The sequence below is a fragment of the Myotis myotis genome, unplaced genomic scaffold (assembly GCF_014108235.1).
Source record: "Myotis myotis isolate mMyoMyo1 unplaced genomic scaffold, mMyoMyo1.p scaffold_m19_p_7, whole genome shotgun sequence".
NCBI classification, from domain to species: domain Eukaryota; kingdom Metazoa; phylum Chordata; class Mammalia; order Chiroptera; family Vespertilionidae; genus Myotis; species Myotis myotis.
Genome location: NW_023416379.1, coordinates 64,393,592 through 64,414,297, shown reverse-complemented (window position 1 = coordinate 64,414,297; position 20,706 = coordinate 64,393,592). Strand labels below are relative to the sequence as shown.

The 20,706-nt window shown below is 42.2% G+C and overlaps 1 protein-coding gene across 2 annotated transcripts in view; it reads left to right on the top strand.

The window, feature by feature from the left end:
• The window catches only part of KCNQ5 (potassium voltage-gated channel subfamily Q member 5), a 518,442-nt gene that overhangs the window by 412,005 nt on the left and 85,731 nt on the right, over positions 1 to 20,706 (top strand). For both annotated transcript variants that reach the window (XM_036316808.1, XM_036316807.1), the window contains exons 6-7: positions 8,428 to 8,538; positions 14,941 to 15,036. In XM_036316808.1, the coding sequence (XP_036172701.1) occupies positions 8,428 to 8,538; positions 14,941 to 15,036 (207 nt within the window). The remainder of the gene's footprint in view (positions 1 to 8,427; positions 8,539 to 14,940; positions 15,037 to 20,706) is intronic.

The following is a 20,706-nucleotide window of genomic DNA, read 5'->3' as shown; positions in this document are numbered from 1 at the left end:
GCCCAGACAGAAATAGTGGCTACTGTTGATGTAGACATTGCTGTCCTGGATGTTAGCACCTTTATAACCAAAGGAACAAACAAAGCTATATGCTTCATGGCGGACCCAGAGCTTAAGCAAAGAAGCTGGGATTTGGGGGTTGAGACGAAAAGATGCTCTGGGCTCTGAAGTGGCAACTGAAGGGTGTTGATGACAAAGGAAGCGGAGGAGGGGTGTGTGAAGTAAAGCTAGTGGCTGAGATAGTGCCAGCTCCTGGAAGAAGGAGCTTCTAATTGCTGGGCAGAGCGCCATTTAATGTTATTTCCTGTTATTTTCTTTCTCTTTAGTTACTGTAGATTTATCCTGAAATAAATTTATAACAGTTTTTATTGCAGTTATTTTTTATTACCTTTTTTCCTGTTATTATTTTTCTCCTCTTGATTTGCTTTAGATTTGTTCTGAAATAACTTAAGATCAGGTTTTCCTGAAGTAATTTTTTCTTGTAATAACCGGGTAAAGACCAGCTGATCCTCTTTCTATTTACTGCTTTCCTATGATGAAGATGCTGTTTGGGGTGGGTTTTTTTAATAAAATAAGTACAGTAGCATGTAATATAAATATACTCTTGAGTAGCATCTGAATATAACCTCCACCTTGAAATTATTACTTCAGGCATGTAGAAGAATTCAATATCAGCCAGAGTTAGTCTTATAATACATGCTGAATATCGTAACAATCTGTCTCAAAGCAAACAATACGGAAGGCTCTGTGTATAATATAGTATGCTGTGTACTCAACAGGTCGTGCCACCTACAAAATCTAAGAATAAGAAATGGTACAGATTTGTGGAATGAACAAAAATACCTTTGCCCTTGTTAATACCAGTTATAATTCTGAGAATCAACCCTCCTTACATTGGGTTTCCCAGGACAAAGTGTTTTCTGCAACTTTTATGAGCTGTTGTTTTCTGACTCAGTGCTGGTACATTAAATAAAAGTTAACAAAAGTTTCCTACCACCAATGCATTACCTGATGGTATGAAAGCCTTACTTGCCGTGAGATAACCAACACACCAGTTCTAACTCTTCAAGAATATTGCTAACCACCGAGTAAATACTGAAACACACATACCCCAACCACTACCCACCAAAGCACCCTGGCTGTTATGAGCATCGACAAGTCCCAGGCCTACCTAATGGCATGCACTTATGAAGTACATTGGTCATAAGCCTCTTTGGAGAAGTCTTTCCTGAGAACTTTGTTCCTTTTTTAATGTCATCTCACACATGGCTCTGGACACTTTTGCTCGGTATTATTCCATAACTATTGAGCACATGCTATATAGAAAATGACAAAGTAATAGTCAGGAGACCTAGGTTCCAGCCCCATCGTTATGATTTAGTGAAGGTGTGATACTAAGCAATCATTTAATATCTCCATAAAATGGCTATTATAGTGTTACCCAAACATGAAGTTGCTGTGTGTGTTAAATCGGGGCATGTAAATGTGCTTTATCGAGCACTGGACAAATGTTAGTCACTCCTGTTGTTACATATTTGACCACAAGCCTGGTAGGAAAATATAGAATGCTAATGCCCTGAGCTACCTGCCGCAGCAGAACCCAAATTATATGATGCCACCACCACAGGAGCTTCTGATGTTTAAAGATTGAAAACCTTTCCGATCTACTAGTTCAAGGTGACCAAATTTCAAAATTAACTGCACAGGTTCTGTGTACCCACTCCCTGAAACCAGGCACTCAGGAGGTGACCCAAGGAAATGAGGAGAGGGAAAAGAGAAAAAGGAGAGGAGGGGAGGAGAGGGAAGGGGATGGGAGGGGAGGAGAGAGGAGGGGAGAAAAATTGTCGACAAACTGCCAATGATAATCATCCTCCCTTAAAGGACCCCCCTTGTGGAGAAATTATACTGTGCTATGGAAATCTACAACTAGTATATTCTTAACTTGCTCACATGAGTGAATTAGCTATAAACTAGTATTCTTAATTGTATCTTCCAAATCAGACCAATGAATTTTTGTTGATTTGTTGCTTGAAAGAAAGAAAAAAGGATTTATAACTCCTGGTCTGGAATTAATTCTGCTATTAAAAAAACAAACAACTAGCCTAACTGATGTCTAAATTATAATCTGGCCATAGCTTATGCCATTTCATTTTTTAAAATCAGAATTTGCATTTATTTTGTAGTGTTATTCCTAAGGAATAATTCTTGATTGCTAAACACACTAAGTACTCCCAATGCACCTCAGGCTTTGCTAATGCAAATACACCTTTATGCCAATATTTGCAACCCACAGATTTTTCAGAAAATATCCTTTCTCACCTGGGTGACTGCAGTTGAGCATATGGTATATGAGGGCAAACATTTATCTGAGCTCTTCCTACCTGCCAAGTCACCTTCACATAAATGGTCCACCTTGGGGGGGCAGCACGGACTGCCAGCCTTCCTGAGGCTGACGGGATGGAGCAGGGGCTGATGTCGCTTCCTCTCAGGCCCCCAGCTGTCCCATCAGGCACAGCCTGAGGACACATCTGCCAGCCTCACCTCAGGCCATACAGGCTGGTTGGTGAATGGCATCTTCTCACTTAATCAAAGTATTAGTCTGACTGAAACTGCACTAAAAAGATACTGGAAATGTTTTAACTGTATCTTTTAATTTTTAAAAGTAAATTCAAAATTTTCATGACCATTTCTAATGATATTGTAAGCACCATGGTCAAAAGTCAATGAGCAGCCCTGGCTGTTCAGTGGTTAGAGTGCCAGCCTGCCCACCAAAGGGTTGCAGATCCAGTCCCCAGCCCTGGTTGGGGCAAATGAGGGAGCCAGTCCATGAGTCAGTCTCTCTCTCTCTCTCTCTCTCTCTCTCTCTCTCTACCCCCTCCCTCCCTCTCTCTTCCATTCTCTCTAAAAATCAATGGAAAATATATCCTCCCATGAGGATTAACAACAACAACAAAAGTCAATAAGCAGTGTATAAAAAGATATACCACTATTAAAAGTTGGAATTTATTTCTATCATCTCCCCTTGCCTGGAACAATAATGTGATTAATCTGTCATTTGTTTGGAGTATGTTATTTCTTTATTTAGCTTATTAAGAAACATTATCCTGTGTGGCATTGGCTAGCGAATTTATTATAATTCCCACGGCAAACCTATGCTAAATAAATAGCTGGCAAAGAAAACAAAATGTCAGTGAGTAGGAATAAATAATAAGTGCATAAATAAATAGAGTAATAAATCTTTAAAATGTAATCTATCTAGCATATGTTAGCTAGCATATCTCTTATAAACCCTGGAAGTCGATCAAAAATGGAATTATGCCCGATATAGTGGATTTCCTCCGAGTGTGATTTTCTGCAATCCCCTGAAGTTCACGTAGGCCGCCTCCCAAGTTTCCCTGGAAACAAGCTGCTGTGCCAGGAGCCCCTGAAGAGCTGGTGCCTTCGGGGTCCTGGGCAAGCCCACCTTCCTCTGACTTCAGATCCACGCGAAAGGAATCATTACGGGGCCCGGCCGCTGACAGAGTCACAAGTTTTCGGGGAGACAGATAGGGCCTATTGTTCAGCTTAAGGATAGGAGAATAAGCACCAAAGGGGCTTCTGCTGTCCAGCCCATGGGCAGAGGACATGCTGATAACCATTAGCAGAGCCTTCCAAGTGCTAGGATAAGAAACATAATGTAGTTGTTCTGTCCCAAGGAGACGCACTTGTACTTCAAGGACAGCTTGACCCGAAAGTCCAGAAAATCAGTGAACACCTATGCAAGCCTCATCTGAGGATGGTTTTACCGAATGCAGCCAGGCATTGCCTTAGAGAGTCAGCAGCTACATGGAATGGACGGGCCAGCATGAATATATTGAGATGGCTCACATCTTTTTATTGTACGTTCATCTTAGAAACATCCTAATTTCATGTCTGCTGCTATCTCTTCATTCACATCAGAAAGCTCAGTGGTCCCCTTTTAGCCACAGGAGGTGAAATGATACGCCCAGGAAACCCCTCACCAACCCCCTCCCTGTCTCAGAAAGAGACAAACTGCCACTCTGTTGGCAGATCCTCCTCAAACCTAGCCTGGCAATAAAAGGCCCCTATGTTTTCAACCAAGCAACACCCGAGAGATGTTGAAATTGGAGTGACTTTGAAATCGGAGTGGAGGAAGTTGCTGTGGCCAAGCTGCTGGTCATTCCAGTCTCCTGCACGTGATGAGACGTGATCATCCAGAAACCTGAACCAGAGTGCAGAGAAGGTTGGCCAAGTCTTTGCTGCCCCCAGAGGGACTCCAGGGTGCTGCTCTCAGAGTTCACAACACTGTTCTCCCGCACAAACCACCCTGTAAGACTGAGGGCAACCCTCTGGGAATGAGAGAGCAGGCATTCCTCTACTCAGAAAGCAACACTGAGCACGTCATCACCTGGCCATGTCTCATTCTTCCGAGCTAGAGGCAGTGGTTTAAAACCCACTCTCTAAGCACAGGGCCCAGGAGAATAATGCACATGTATTACGAGAATGTAAAGCAAACCGTGAAATGTAACATTATTGCTGTGACCAAACTATGAAATTTCTCCTTCAGTTTATTACAATTAATAAACGGCTGTAAAAGGATTACGGTATTTTGTAGGAAAAGTGCAGTAGATTAAAATCTTTCCCATAGATTTAAGATTGGGAACCTGTAATAAAATTGAGCCAGATATTTTTTCTGCAAACCCAGGGAATCCCTTTGAGAGTCCCCTACTGATACTGTGGGTGGCATTTTACTAACTTGGTCACTGGGTCCCACTACAAAGTCCCTCTCTTCAACCTTGGATGGCCTTCCTCTGCTTCTGGTTGATTTGTACTTGATGCCTCTCACACCCTCACAGCCCAAGTCTTTTCCTCTGTTACATGCCTTTTCCTCCCCACAGGTAATCCAGTCATCTCCTTCACTGGGACTGAAGGGAACTGACTAGAACCTTCCCAGTCCTGCCCTCCACTCCCACTGTGTCCATCCACATTTCCTCCCCAGTGTGTAATAGGTGTCTTTTCACACTGCCAAGGCTAACCCTTCCAACTGTACCCTTGATTCTTTTTCCTCTGCCTCCTTGGGTACCTTACCCCATCATAAAACCATCACCCCTTCCCCCCTCAGTCTCATCCTCTCTGCAGACAGGTGCACATACATCCTGGAAAGTCTCTCCTCAAGTCAGGGAGTTCTCGCCCTCCCTCCATTTGTCACCAATATTCTTGAAAGGATTCTTCATTGATTTACTAAATATTCATTGAGCTCCTTCTACTTTGTGGCAAGCATTGTGTTAGATATGAGGTAGCTAGCAAAGAGTAAAGACATGGTTCCTCCCTCTAGTAAAGGAAATAAGAGCCCTTCCACCAAAGCAAAAGACAGTGAACTACCACTAATGCCAAGTGCTCTTAAGAAACAAGGATCTGAAATTGACATGAATGAGGTTCCATGATAGATGAAGTGGGTAGAGAAGGCCTCTATGCTGTTGGGGTCTTTTGGAGAAGATCTGAAGGATGAGAAAGAACCTGGGAAATAGTGGGGAGAAGAGCAGTTCTGGCTGAGGGAATAGGATGTGCAGAGGCCCTGAGGCAGAAATACACTGGCCTGTCTGAGCATCTGAAAGGACGCTGTGATTAAAGGGTAGTGAGCCAGGGGGAAATCAGGATGTTCTTGCGGGGGTAGGCAGAGACCTGATCGTGTAGGCCATAGTTAGGAGATTAGAATTTATTCTGAATTCAATAAGTAGCCATTGAAGGGTTTTTAGATAACTACAAGAAAATGATACCCCTTGCAGGTGTGTGGAGAAGGAATTGGAAAGAGGCAAGAGCGAAGACAGAGCAATTTAGAGGCTGCAGTAGCAGCCTGCTCTACTGTGGTGGCAGTGAAGACAGAGTGAAGGCATGAGTATGCAATGTCTCTGGGAGATAGAAACAGTGGGTCTTGCTGGCGTATTCAGTAAGAGGAGTGAGAGAAGGAGCAATTAGGATGACTCTGAGGCTTCTGACATGAGCAACTGGGTACATGGTGGTGCTCTGAATCAGGATGAAAGGGGAAACATTTGGGGAGTAATGGGTTGGAAAGAAACAAGAGTTCTCTTAAACATGCTAAGTTTAAATGACTGTGCAACATCCAAATAGAAAAAAAGCAAGTGCAGGTTTATGAACCTGGCGTTCAGAAGAGTGGTCTGGCCTGGAAGTATAAATTTGGTGTGTTCAGCGTTAACATAGTATTTAAATCCATGAGAGCATTTAAGATCACCTGGGAATGGGAGAGGAGGGTATGGGAGAGAAAGGAAAGTTAGAGGAAAATTTAATTTTAAAAAACAGAAACAACCCTCAAGAATCCAAAATTCAAGGGTTGACTAAATTAGGGGGAGCCACGTAAGAGGAGCCACCAAAGATATAAAGGGAAAACCAAAGAAGTGAGGAGAGGAGAGAGAGTCTAGGAAGAGGTGGTCAGCTGAATGGAATGCATCTGAAAAGTCTGGCATCATGGAGTTTACCTCCCTCTATTGTTTCTGCCTCTAAAAATGTTAACCCTCCTTCAAAGCCCAGATAAGATGACGTGACAACAGCAACCACTTAGTTAAAAATCACTAGTCTATCTCTGTATCAATATCTTCTCAGTCCTCATTCTCCTTGTTATCTATGAGCCTGTGACATCAGGGATCACCTGGTCCTTTGTGAGACTCTTCTCCATTAAGTTTACATTTCTATTACTCACTTTTAGTTCTCTTGTTTTTTTAAAAAAAAAAAAATTCTTTTTTTATTTTACTTTCCCTTAAACGTCTGTGTTTCCTGAAGTGTCTTTGGGCCCCTTCTTTGAATGCTTTGCAATCTCCTTTATTCACAGAACTTCAATAATCACCCTGTGCCTGAATCCAAAACCCAAATCTCATGCCAACCCCAATAATCTCTCTCTCTTTCAAGACTCAAGCTTTGGATCTCAACTTCCCGCTCAACATTTCTAGATCAGCATCACACTGACATTTTTAAAACCCTTTCTTGCAAAACCAAACTCTTCACCTTTGCTCCAAAGCTTTCTCTTCCTCATTATTATATTTTTATTTATGGTACAACCGCCTTCCCCTTGAAATTGTCAAGCCCTTGTTCACTTAGTCTTCCCCTTTATCCCAGGCAGTCAATAAATGTATTCCTATTCAACTTCCTAAACACATCTCTTCCTCCTCCACTCCCATAGAGTCCCACTGCCACTGTTCCAGTCCCCTTGCCCTTCATTCTGCCAGATCTTGCAGAACCGCATAGGCACTGGAGAGTAGCTGAGACTGTTCTAAGGGACATGGGAAGCCTCTGGGCAGTTGACCATGGGAGAGACAAAGGCACTCCCTGATCTGGTTAATCTCCCCTTTCACTAATCCTCTTCAGACCTACCTGAACAACTGAACAACTTACACTTTCCAGAACCTACCCTATTTCTTCTCATTACTGTGCAGCTGGTCACCCTCACCCAGATCACCCTCTTTATCATTTCTGCCTCTCAAAATATTAGTCCTGTCCTGGCTAGTGTGGCTTAGTTGATTGAATGTCATCTCATGCACCAAAATGTTGCTGGTTCGATTCCCAGTCAGGGCACATGCCCAGGTTTCAGGCCCGATCCCCAGTAGGAGATATGCAGGAGGCAGCCCATTGATATGTCTCTCTCACATCAATGTTTCTCTCTCTCCCCTTCTCCCTTCCTCTCTCTCTAAAACATATATATATATATGTTCTTTGAAGAAGAATATATATGTGTGTGTGTGTGTGTGTGTGTGTGTGTGTGTGTGTGTGTGTATCCTTCAAAGCCTAGGTTTAATGACATCTCCCAGTAAAGCCTCTTCAACCACCCAAGCTGGTAATCATCTGTTCTCTGAATTCCCATGGCAGATTAACTGTGCATCCATAATAACACCTGTCTTGCTTTTTTGTTTTAATGATTTTTGTGTGACATGTCTCGCCTCTTTATGCCGTAAATATCTCAGGACAAGAACTATGTACCACTTGTTTTTGTTCCACTACAAATCACAGCACGTACCTTGCATGCACCAGACCTTTAGGAAATGTCTGCCAAGGTAATAAATGAACAGCCATAATTGACATAAATTATTGTTTTGTGTACTGAATCAGTCCTAAATCCGCGGTGCCATCATTTCTGTATCACTGATGGTTATCCACTCACTTAAATAACCTTTCTTTGAATGCACTTAGAAAAGATGGAAAACTGTGTTATAAAGTAGGAACAAGTATGTAGGTTATTCCCTATCTTAAACAAAGAGAAGTTCTGTTATGCGTCATGGAAAATTAAAGCACAGTAATAAAATGAGCCAACAAGACTTGTTGAATACTGATTTAGTGGAAACGTTGCTTTGCCTCCTGTTCATAGGTCCTGACTTTCCTCTCACGTACTTAAGCTGCACGTTCTATTTATTTTGTTTTTAGATTACATTGACAACGATTGGCTATGGAGACAAAACCCCCCTAACGTGGCTGGGAAGATTGCTTTCTGCAGGCTTTGCGCTCCTTGGCATTTCTTTCTTTGCACTTCCTGCCGTGAGTATCTTCGCAAAAATGAAGCAGTTTAAATTCGATCTTAGAGATTTGTTAGTATGAGCTTTCACAAATTGATATGCCCAGGAACATATCTATATCATATACAAATATAATTTTTCTGATATAATGTTGAGTTTTCTACATATAGCCATGTGGACAATGTATAAAATATAGTCTTCTCTTGGAGACGCTTAACCTGGGAGTTTTATACCAGGTAGGTCTTTATGACCAAATAACAATTCAGATAGCATCACCTCTCAGTCCACATGCTACTAATACATTTAGAAGATTTGTAAAGATCGAAAGATTTCTTTTTAAACCGATGGTTCCAATTTAGTTTATACTGTGTGCTACTGAAGAGGAGGATGTGCACAAGTGGAGTATGTACTTCTCCCAGTCCGTTTGTGTGAAAAGCATATGACCTTAAAGGGTTTTCATTATATCAGATGATTTATTCTTTGTGTCATCATCATTGATTTTTCATAATGAGCAGTTTCTGCATCTTATCAGAATGGAGAACACATTTATCTTCTCCCAAGTTTCTGATTATTTTCTCCTTAATGGATGAAGCTTGTCTTTCCGATCATTGTGTCTCCTCTTATTTCCTTAAAGGAAATTGGTCAAGATATTGCAATCTGCCTCCATCTACAAGCTCTCACTTCTTTCATGTCACCCCTCATGGGGGGAACAGAGCCAACAAAAAGGAGTTTTTAAAGGAGTGGCAGCAGTCATGCTTAAGGAAAAATAGCCCCAGTTTCACTTCAGACATGAGCTGACTCGTCACAGTCTCTGCCTAGCAGAGACCCAGGGCACCCCTCCAAGGGAAGCCAGGCGAGTGGGGATTTTCAACACCATGGCCTTGAGCTCACGGGCTCCTTCTGTGCCTGTGAACCAGTGCAGAGGGGCTTGTCCTTCCCATGGCCACTGCCAACTCCAGATCGCCCAGCTGGTTCTGCGCAGACCACACAGAATCACAGAGTAGAGACTGAAAGACCATGCAGGAGCTTGAGCAGGAGACCTCATTTTAAATTCTAGTTTTGTCAGGAACTACCTCTGTGACTGTTCCAGTTCTCTAGGGCTGCTGTAAGAAAGCATCACAGGCTGGGTGGTTTAATCAGCAGAGATGCATCGTCTCACAGTTCTGGAGGCTAGAAGTCCAGAATCAAGAAGATGACAGCATTGGTTCTTTTTGAGGGCCAGGAGAGAAGAATGCTGGCCTCTTTCCTTGGTTTGTGGATAGCCATCTTCTCCCTGAGTCTTTACATTATCTTTCTTTCTACATCTGTGTCCCAATCTTTTAAGAACGCCAGTCTTATTGAATAAGGACCCACCCCAATGGCCTCATTGTAACCTGATTACCTCTGAAAAGACCTTGTCTCCAAACAGAGTCAGCATCTGAAGTAGTAGGGATTAGGTTTCCAACATATGAATTTTGGAGGGAAGCCATTCTGCCCATAGCAATAACCTTGGGTACATTTATTCATCTATATAATGGAGAAAGAATTATTATATCCTGAGAAATTTTGTGAAGACCTATGTGATAATGTCAGTCCAGTGCTTGTCATAAAAAAAAATTCCTATATGAATCCAGATGTATGTTTCCTGTTGTGAAATGAAAAAAAATCAAGGAGAGTAAAAACAGCATCTGACTTATCCAGAATCAACTTACCTGTTTACCTCAACAGTGTAGAGCAGAGCAGCAATTCGCTCAATAATCAGATTTCCGACAGGAAAAACCTGTAAATAAAATGCAGTCTTGGGCTTTTTCCCCAAAATAATGGCACAAAATGCCTGCTGCTTTTGTGTTTATACTTAACCTGAGGCCACATGTGTAACAACTCTGATCCAGTGAAAACCTACAAATAGGGAAGTAGGCAACTTCTGGGCTGTTAGAATCAACAACAGTGTATGTGCTGTCCTCAGCAGCGAGCCTCTTAAGAGCTACGCATGAACTTTTCTTAACTTAGAGGAAAACTTGATAGTTTCACAATTCCTTGAAGATTATAGACAGCAAATGAAAAGGTAGGTTGATAGAACAAACAGGAAGAGATGGTGAAAGACTAACAAGGGAAAGAATAGAAAATCTGTAGGAAGCAAGCAGACGTAAGTGTTCCAAATGTGTAAAGACCAGGGCCCAATTAGTGTTAGGGTCACCACGCCTCCAGGAGCTGGTTGAATCTGTCAGAGAGATAGCAGGTCCCCAACATGAAACTCTGAACTATGTCTCTCTGCTCAGTTCAAGATCAGAGACTAAATAATCATTCTTGGAAATGCTTCCCAATGAAGTGATTATAATTTTTATTTATGCCAATTAAATCAATATATGTTGGATATATAAAAACTTGCTTGCACAGAACAGAACATTCCCTAACAATGCCAAGAAAAGTAAACTTTACCATGGATCTTTTTACTGCAACCTCACATCAGGTGCAGAGTTCTTATTTTTTTTTAATATGTTTTTATTGAATTTAGAAAGGAAAGAAGGAGAAGGTAGAGAGACATAGAAACATCAATGATGAGAAAGAAACATCAACATTGATCAGCTGTCTCCTGCACACCCCCTACTGAGGATCAAGCCCGAAACCGGGGCATGTGCTCTGACTGGAATCCAACCGCTGACTCCAACCGGTGACCTCTTGGTGCATTGGTCAATTCTCAACCACTAAACCACACCAGCCAGGCTCTTATGTATTTAATGAAAGACTAAATTGTTCATATATACCTTAAAAAAAACAAGGTGACTGGAATTGCCACTATGTCTATGCACCCACTGGCCAACATGTTGTCTGAGATTTAGGATAGTGCATTGGCATTTTGCTATGAAAGTTAGAGGTGGATTATGGGCCACCACTGTTTGGGGTTTCTCCCACCCAGGAAACCTGAGGACAAAGAAAGAGAAGAGCCTTTTCTCATCTTCCCCTCAAAGCTGAAGGACTCTCCTGCACATCACAGAGGCATACAGGTCAGCCTCTCCAAGCTCCTCTGGGAGGTTACTTTCCCTGAGGCCCACTGCCTCCCGGGGCTAACAGGCTAAGGAGCTCGCAGGGGCAGCCCCAACTTCAGCATCACCCTGAGGAACAGGGCTTCCTACCCTTCAGGGCGTGCTCTTTCCTCTTTCAAGGAGTGGCTTTCAGTCTAGTCTGTTCACCATGTGTGGGGTACAAATTGGGCTCATTTAATCTGGAAGGTAACAGGGATAAATAGGGATAAATATTTTAAATGTCTACTAAAACATCTTTTCTTGCCACTTAGTATATGTATCACCTCTTGGCATAATACTAAAACTCAAAACCTAAAAATGTAAGTTATGTGATATGAGAAAATGAATTAAAACAAAACTTAATTTCTAAGAAGTTGTATTTGTTGGTGTCAATAGTTGAAGAGAAGGCACACAAATTATATATATATGTAAATTACATGTGAGGATACATATAAACTTACACCAATATATATACATAATAGACTTTAACACACTTCCAGTTAGGTTCGCTATGTTGTAGCCTCAGGGACGCAGAAGAAGACTGGAATGGAGCCATCATGAGATGATCAGCAGACCTGGTTTAATAATAGTTGTAATGTACAGTCTGGTGCAAGAGATGGGAACAAACGTTTACTGTTAATGTTTCTAAGCAATACCAATAAGATTTTCAGCACATTTTAGTTTGTTTGGCAGATGTTAACTCTGTGATTTGTAGGGCCTGTCTTCATTTTTCAAGAGGGATTTAACTCAGAACCTCATACCCCCATACAAAGTGCTCCAAAATGGTAGCTATTGCTGTTAATGAAATATCTACAAAATCAGAATTAGGCTGCATATGAGTGGTTTATATATAATACATAGTATAAATATGTGCTATAAGTTCAAATGCTTCCTATTCTCTTACATGTTTATACTTCATGAAAATTGACATCAAAAGGAAAATAACTAGCCCTAACTGGTTTGGCTCAGTGGATAGAGCATCAACCTGTGGACTGAAGGGTCCCAGGTTCGATTCCGGTCAAGGGCATGTTGTGGGCACATCCCCACTAGCGGGTGTGCAGGAGGCAGCTGATCAATGTTTCTAATTCTCTATCCCTCTCCCTTCCTCTCTGTAAAAAATCAATACAATATATATTTTTTCAAAAAAGGAAAATAACTAAATCTTTCCTAAATGATTTTAAATAGCAGAAAAAAATTAAAAGTTAGGGTTAACTATAGTTGACCTGGATTTGAACATGGAGGGCCATTTTTATAACCTCTAATGAAGGGAACTGTTTAAATCTAAAATCAAGGCTATACAGTCCCGGTTTTTATCAAGTTTAGTTTGTGCAATCATAAGCTATATGAGATGAAGATCTTAGCAAGAGACAGTCTCTGAAAAAGAAATGGAAAACAGAACCTATGACATAATTTCTAATTTTATGATAGTCATTTACCCTAGCTAATAATAGAGTTGATCATTGCTCATTAATAGTATTATATAAATATTTTAAACATGCAGTAGTCCCCCCTTTTCTGAGGATTCACTTTCTGTGGTTTCAGTTACCAATGGTCATCTTGATTGGAAAACATTAAATGGAAAATTCCAGAAATAAACAAGTCATAGTTTTAAATTGCATGCCGTTCTGAGTAGTGTAATGAAATCTCCTGTCCTCGTGCTTCGTCCTGCCTGGGACTTTGTCCAGCGTATCCATGCTGTAAACCTTATCCCACCCATTAGTCACTTAGTCATCTCTGTTATCAAACCAGTTATCAGACACAGAGAGAAAGACCACACTCACATAACTTATATTACAGTGTACCGTTACAATTGTTTTATTTTATTACTGTTGTTGTTAATCTCTTACTGTGCCTAATTTATGAATTAAACTTTATCTAGGTATGTGTGAATAGAAAAAACAGTACATATAGGCTTCGGTACTATCTGTAGTTTTAGGTATCTACTGCGGGTCTTGGAACATATCCCCGTGAATAACTGGGAGGACCACTATAATCACATTACTTATTATCTGGTTATTGTCACAGATGTACTCAGAATTGTGGCTTCTCAAGATAAGAAGGAAGGTTCAAGGTTATCTAGAGTGCAACCATATCTTAGCCAAGTTTCATCCCGCTGAGACCACCTCCTAAAGAAGAGAAACCCACCACCTCCCAGGCAGCCAATACCATCTTTGAGCTTCTTTGAAGAAATAAAGAAAAGAAAAACAACCATTCCTTATCTGTGGCGAATACTGACTTAGCACTTACCAGATACCCATCTCTCACCAAAGGGTTAGACTCCTTGAGTTTAATAAAAAGCTAATAATTTATAACTAACAAGTAACACCCACAGACTTGAAAGCAGTGATGCTCCATGTCCCATGGCAATAAACTGGAGACTTACAAAGCCCGGAGACTGGATTTAGCAAGCTCTGAAAGCCAGCACGGGGCTGATAAACAGCATCTTGAGTCCACAGTGTTAGACCAAAGCAAAGTGAGAAGAGGGGAGCGTTTCAAAGAGCCAGAACTTTGGCAGATGGAGATGATACACAAGCAAGCCAGGCCAAAAATTAACATAAATGTAAGAGGGACATACTAATCTTACCAACCCCAACATCTGAATAGATGAGCCAAGACCAAAAAGTAAGGAATGCCAAAAGTGTGAGATTAAAACTCAGAGAAACAGGAATGTGCTTTGCAATAATAACCCAAGTTCTTGTCTTTATTGCACAGACAGGCAAAATGGAAAACCTCCTATGTCTTGAAAACTGAGTGTTTGTTTGTCTGACCTGAAAAACTGTCCTCCCCTCCCCTTTCACTTTATTTTGGTAGGTGTAGACTTATAGCATCATGAGAACTAAACAAGGACAGATTTTAAACACTCTCCACACACACACACACACCCATTTCACATAGAAAATTCAGTTATTTCACCGAAGTGCTAGAAACACTCCCATGTCCACAGCAGCAAGACTTTAACTCTTCCAAATTTCATATCCACCTTTATTCAAAAGCAGAATTCATGTCCTCCATATTCCACCACTGGGTAGGACCATTTACTCTAACTTAGGCAGAAAGAAATGTTAGAGAGGGCACACAAAAGACATTTTTTAATGGTGATTTTTATTTGTAATTAGAGTGCCTCTACCATATCATAAGAGACAATAACTGGCAATGCCTGGTTGATTTACTAAAGAATGGAAGCTATTATATTTCTATGCAGTCTTGCCCAACAACTCGCCATTGGCCACTGGTAATATAATAGAAGTGAATAGTGTTTGTGTTAATAAGTTTGTTTTAATATTTCTGGACAGGTTGCATACATACTGTGTCTTTTCTCAGCCTCTTTTTAGAAGTTGTGTTTTTGTGTGTGTGTTTTAATTTTTAACAGCGCTATTGGGAGGGGGAAAAAACTTGAGTGTTATTTTTGTGTTTTGTTCCAGGGCATTCTTGGCTCAGGTTTTGCATTAAAAGTACAAGAACAGCACCGCCAGAAACACTTTGAGAAAAGAAGGAACCCAGCTGCCAACCTCATTCAGGTAAATGTCAATGTAATAGGTAGATGGCAACATCTGTCTTCATAAGTGCTTGCTGGGTCATTTTCCAATCTCTGTGCTCCATTGCTTTCAAGCTACTGTTTTGCGGTGTGTGTGTGTGTGTGTATGTGTGTGTGTGTGTGTGTGTGTGTGTGTGTGTGTGTGTTTAATGAAGCTGGAACTTAACGTACAGTCTTAGATTTGAGCAAGTGCCCCCATCCCAAACAGAAAAATAATATATATTTTCAGTAAATGGTCCATGTGTTGTTCGGGTTAATTAGCCGTGCCAGCAAGGCCATGTAGAGGTTAGCAGCTGTGTTGCTCCTGGAATAATCTAATATGTCTTATGAATTACTTGGTGACATATAATTGATCATTAAGTGATGGAGCAGAACATGGAATTGTTCCCTGCATTACAAATACTTTCTCCAGCCAAATGGATGCCACTGATCTGCAGAACAATGTATTTGTTTAGAATGTCAAGGTTAAGTACCTGTGGGATCATTTTTAATGCCGTCTAGAGCAATTACTTGAAATAGTTATTTTTAAGAGCTGGTGGGATTATGGAATACATAAATGTTTGAGAATGTGAGAATCATTAGCATATTATTTGAAAGCTAACTCATAACAATATATAGTTTAACTTTGTGTGTGTGTGTGTGTGTGTGTGTGTGTGTGTGTGTGTGTGTGTGTGTGTAACTCAGGATTTGCTTCAGTACTAAAAGAAACCCTCATCCTTTGCCATCCATATCTTTTGGGCATAGCACCATCCTAGAACCAAGTTGTTTAAGAATCACAAAATATACTTTTTATAGATCCACAAGATGGATTTGGTATTGAATTATGGACACAATGATTATACAATCTAGTTTCCTCCCTCCTTGCCAGCCAGTGGGAGGTCCAGAACTCCTAACTAAGGGGTTTGGGCTGGTGACCTGAGGTGCTAGGAGACTTGTCTTCCTGCTGGAGTAACATGCACATTGTTTTCATTTAGATTGTAGGTTTAAATGGGTGGGTTGCGGGATGGGGGAACCATTACACAACCCTACCCTTAGCCTTTCCCTGTGGCCATAATATGAAGTACCTCCAACAGAAATGGACCAAGAGGAAAAAGTGGGTGAGCGTGGCTCAGTTATATTATGAAAGAGATCTGCTTTGTATCTGATGATTAAATGAGGATATTAGTTTTTAAATCAAGCTATTCTGCAACTATTGACAAGGAAATTGGCCATTGGGCATGACTCCTAATATGAACTACTGAGAGTCTCTATTTTTTAAAAAATGTCTAGGTTTTAAAAGAGCACTAAAGATAAAGTAAGCTTTGTTTGCTTGAGGGAAAAAAATCCCTAAGGAGTAGGAGTTTAAGATCTAAAGCCAAATGATGAAAGAGGTGTCGCAGACTCTAGTGTACGCACAGCTGCCCCCAGCACAGATAGCCTTCCATCATTTGATTCTTCTTAACTAGTTGTGAAGGCATTTCCATACTTCAAAAGAACTTTTCTCCTTACTGTTTTTATCTTTTAATTATCCTTGCATCTATTTCTTATTTTTTAATTTCAGAACAATGTTTTCCAATCTGTGAATATAGAAGTTATTTCATAGATTCCTTGCATCCATCCAGGCAACAAGCCCTAGCTATGTATGGAACCAATGATATATCTTACACATATCTAGACTGCTTTCTCATGAATACAGTTCAAATTTATTTAAAACCCTTATAAGTTACTTATTAGCTTTCTTTTGTATATTTTATCAATCAACACATACTCAAAATACAGTCACTTCTGTGTATAGATCTTTGATACTTCTGGATGTTAAAAGGGGGCTCTATATCAAAAAAATCTTACAGTATTAACTATTCTGTTAGAAAGTCAGCCCTCTGAGGAATTTCTATGCATGTATTCCTTGTGATGATATAGAGCTGTGCTGCCCAGTGCAGTGACCACTAGCTGTATGTGGCTATTTAAGTTTAGGAAGTCAATTCCTCAGTGACACTAGCCACATTCCAAGTGTTCGATAACCATATGTGGCTATTGGCCATCATATTGCACAAGGCAGATATCAAGACTAATAGGAGAACCTCTCCTAATCTAACTTACCATTATCAACTACTAAATTGTGCAAAAACAATTTCCAACTGAACTTGAAAATAGACTACCACTCCTGCAGCAAATCAATGGACCAAAGACATTTATATCTCCACAGTCATAGCAAGGCAAGGCCTTCCTCTTACGTGGAGGAGAGGCTGACTGAACAGTTTTGCCTGGAGATCTAAAAGTATATTTCATGGAATTCTGTTATGTAAACATTGTGATCAATAATTGAACTTGTACAAATGTTAGGTAGCAATAGAGTGAAACCACTAATATTTCTTTTACTTAAAACTTTAACTCGTGTGTTGTTCTGAACAAAAAAAAAAAAAAAAAAAAAAAAAAAGACTGTAGCCCTAGCTATAGAGTGTTACCCCGTGGACTGAAGGGTCCCGGCTTCAATTCTGGTCAAGGGCATGTACCTTGGCTGCAGGCTCTATTCCCGGCCCTGGGTGTATACAGGAGGCAACAAATCTACGTGTCTCTCTCACATCAATATCCCTCTCCCTCTCCCTCTCTTCCTCTCCTTCTCCCTCTCTTCCTCTCCCTTCCACTCTCTCCAAAAAACAATGGAAAGTATCCTTGAGTGAGGATAAATGAAAGGCTTAAGCCTTCATCAGTATGGCTTGGTTGGTTGGAAAATTGTCCCATGCACCAAAGGATCGAGGGTTTGATTCCCCATCAGGACACACACCTGAGTTGCAGGTTCAATCCCCAATCGGGGGCATGTGTGGGAGACAATGGATCAATGTTTCTCTCTCACATTGATCTCTCTCTCTCTCTCTCTCCCCCTCCCTCCCTCCCTTCAAGCTCAATCTCAATCTCTTCTTCCCCCCTCCCTCTCAATCTCAATCTCTCCCTCCTCCCCCTCTGCCCTCTCCCTTTCTCTCTTCCTAGAATTAATGGAAACATATCCTCAGGTGAGGACTAAAAGGGAAAGGGAAAAAAAAGACTTGAAACACTCAAGAACACTTTAAAATCTAACCATAGTTTCAGTAATCAAAGTAGGATCTACTAATTTAAAAAGCAATTGTTTCCCCATCCAAATGCTATTAATTTATTTATTAGCCATAAGAATAATAATATAATTAAATGTATTCACTGTTATTTCTTGATGGCCCTTAGCCAGAATTCAGGGCTTTAAACCTTGGTTATATATATTAGAAATTTATTTTCAAGGATGCACTAGATTGAAAAGCAAGCATCATTTGCTGATCCATTTATTTTCTTACCCAATAAACCTGCCTTGGTTTGCTGAACACACAAGGCATCAAGCTCAAGAGCAATCTCATTAGTGTTAAGCCAGAGCAACTATCTTTCTAAAAGGGCACTGAAATGCCCAAATTGCCTTGTCATTTGGTTGGCGAGGCAACTAAATTAACCAGCGTTTCCAAGTTTTAGGGAAAAGTTTAAAAACCACCCCAGCAGCTTGCAGCAAATTTAGCTGTGTCAATATCTTTGCATGATTCATTTAAATTAACTTTTTATTTCAAATGTAGCAGTCTGGGAAAAGAAATCAGCTCTCACCAACATTTTGAATACCTGCCCAAATGTCACAACTTTTAATAATACCTAAGACTTTTGATGTGCTTTTTAGTTGGCAGAATGTTTCTATACATTAAGTCACTTGATCCTAAGGGCAAGCCTAGGAAGAGCTAGGACTCAAATCCCTGGTGTCTGAACTTGAATCCATTACTCCTTTCAAAGAGCAGCAGTTGCATCATCACATATGTATTTACTACTGACCCAGTGCATGGATCTGTACACATTGAAAGAAAATTAATCAGAAGGTTGCTGGCGGGGCAGGACTGGGAGAGATGGGCCGGACACGCCCTGGAGTCAACCTTCCACAGTCCCTCCCCAGTGTCTGCACAGTGAGCAGGGTCCCTCTGGCAGGTGGGGTCCCTCGGCCTGGCCTGCGGGGATCGGGCCGAAACTGGCTCTTTGACATCCCCCGAGGGATCCCAGAATGTGAGACGGCACTCTGCAAAGTTGCTGTGGTACAGAGTGTGGAACACAAACACAAGTGTGCAGTAAACCAGATTCAGGGCCAATAGTGCCCCAGCAATGATATAACCCATGACCAAAGGTGGAATTGCACGGCCCTGTGAGGAATTGGGCTCCCTCCTCTCTGGTTTCAGGGTGCATCACCCAAGAACCTCCGCTGCCAAGTCACTGCAGCTCAGCAGCTCCTGCATTGAGTGTCTTCCCCCTGGTGGTCAGTGCATGTCATAGCGACCAGTCAGACAGTCAGACATCCTATCTAATAAAAGAGAAACATGGTAATTGGCGTACGACCGCTACCCTTCCCATTGGCTAATCAAGGCAATATGCAAATTAACTGCCAGCCAAGATGGCGGCCGGCAGCCAGGCAGCTTGAAACTAACATGAGGCTTGCTTGCTTCAGTGACGGAGGACTCCAACGTTCCCCACCTGCTGCTGCAGGCCTCTGAGCTGCAACTCTAAGCAACTATGTAACAAATATAGAAGCTAATCAAAACCCCAGAAACCTGTTTTAGTCCGACGGGCTTCAGCCAGCAGGATTGCAACATTGTAGCAAAGGCCAGAAACCTACTTTCAGCAGCAGAGGCCTAAGAGCTGGAGCCAAGCCTCAAAACTAAAGATGGCCCAGAAAAAAAAAAAAAAAAAAGAAAGAAAAAAAAGGAGCGGTTAGGAGCTTCAGTCACCCCCAGCCTGAAAACAGCCCTCAGCCCCTCACCCAGACTGGCCAGGCACCCCAGTGAGGACCCCCACCCTGATCCAGGACATCCTTCAGGGCAAACCAGCTGGCACCCACCCGTGCACCAGGCCTCTACCCTATATAGTAAAAGGGTAATATGCCTCCCAGCACCGGGATCAGCGGAGCCGCGAGGCCTCCCAACTCCGGGATCAGCGTGACAGGGGGCAGCGCCCAAACCCCCTGATCGCCCTGCGGCTCTGTGTGTGATGGGGGTGGGGCCACAACCTCCCTATCCACCCTGCTCTGTTCGTGACAGGGGAAGGCGCCCCAACCCCCTGATCAGCCCTGCTCTGTGCCTGATAGGGGGGAGCTCCCCAACCCCCTGATCGCCCTGCGGCTCTGTGTGTGACAGGGTCGGGCGCCCCAACCCCCCCTCCCCACGGGCCCTGCTCTGTATGTGACGGGGTAGAGCCATAACCTCCCCATCAGCCCTGCCCTGAGTGTGAGCGTGGAAGCGTCCCAACCCCCTGATCAGCCGTGCTCTGTGCGTGACAGGGTACAGAGCCCCAACCCCCCTGATGGGCCCTGCTCTGTGAGTGACAGGGGGCAGTGCCCCAACCCCCTGATTTGCCCTGCTCTGTGCATGACAGGGGAAGGCACCCCAACTCCCCAATCGGCCCTGCTCTGAGCCCGACCTGGGGCTGCACCTAGGGATTGGGCCTGCCCTCTGCCACCCGGGAGCAGGCCTAAGCCAGCAGGTCATTATCTCCCGAGGGGTCCCAGACTGCGAGAGGTCACAGGCCGGGCTGAGGGACCCCCCTCCCCCCCGAGTGCACAAATTTTTGTGCACCGGGCCTCTAGTTTAGTATATTAGCCTTTTATATATATAGGTTATGGAAGCCT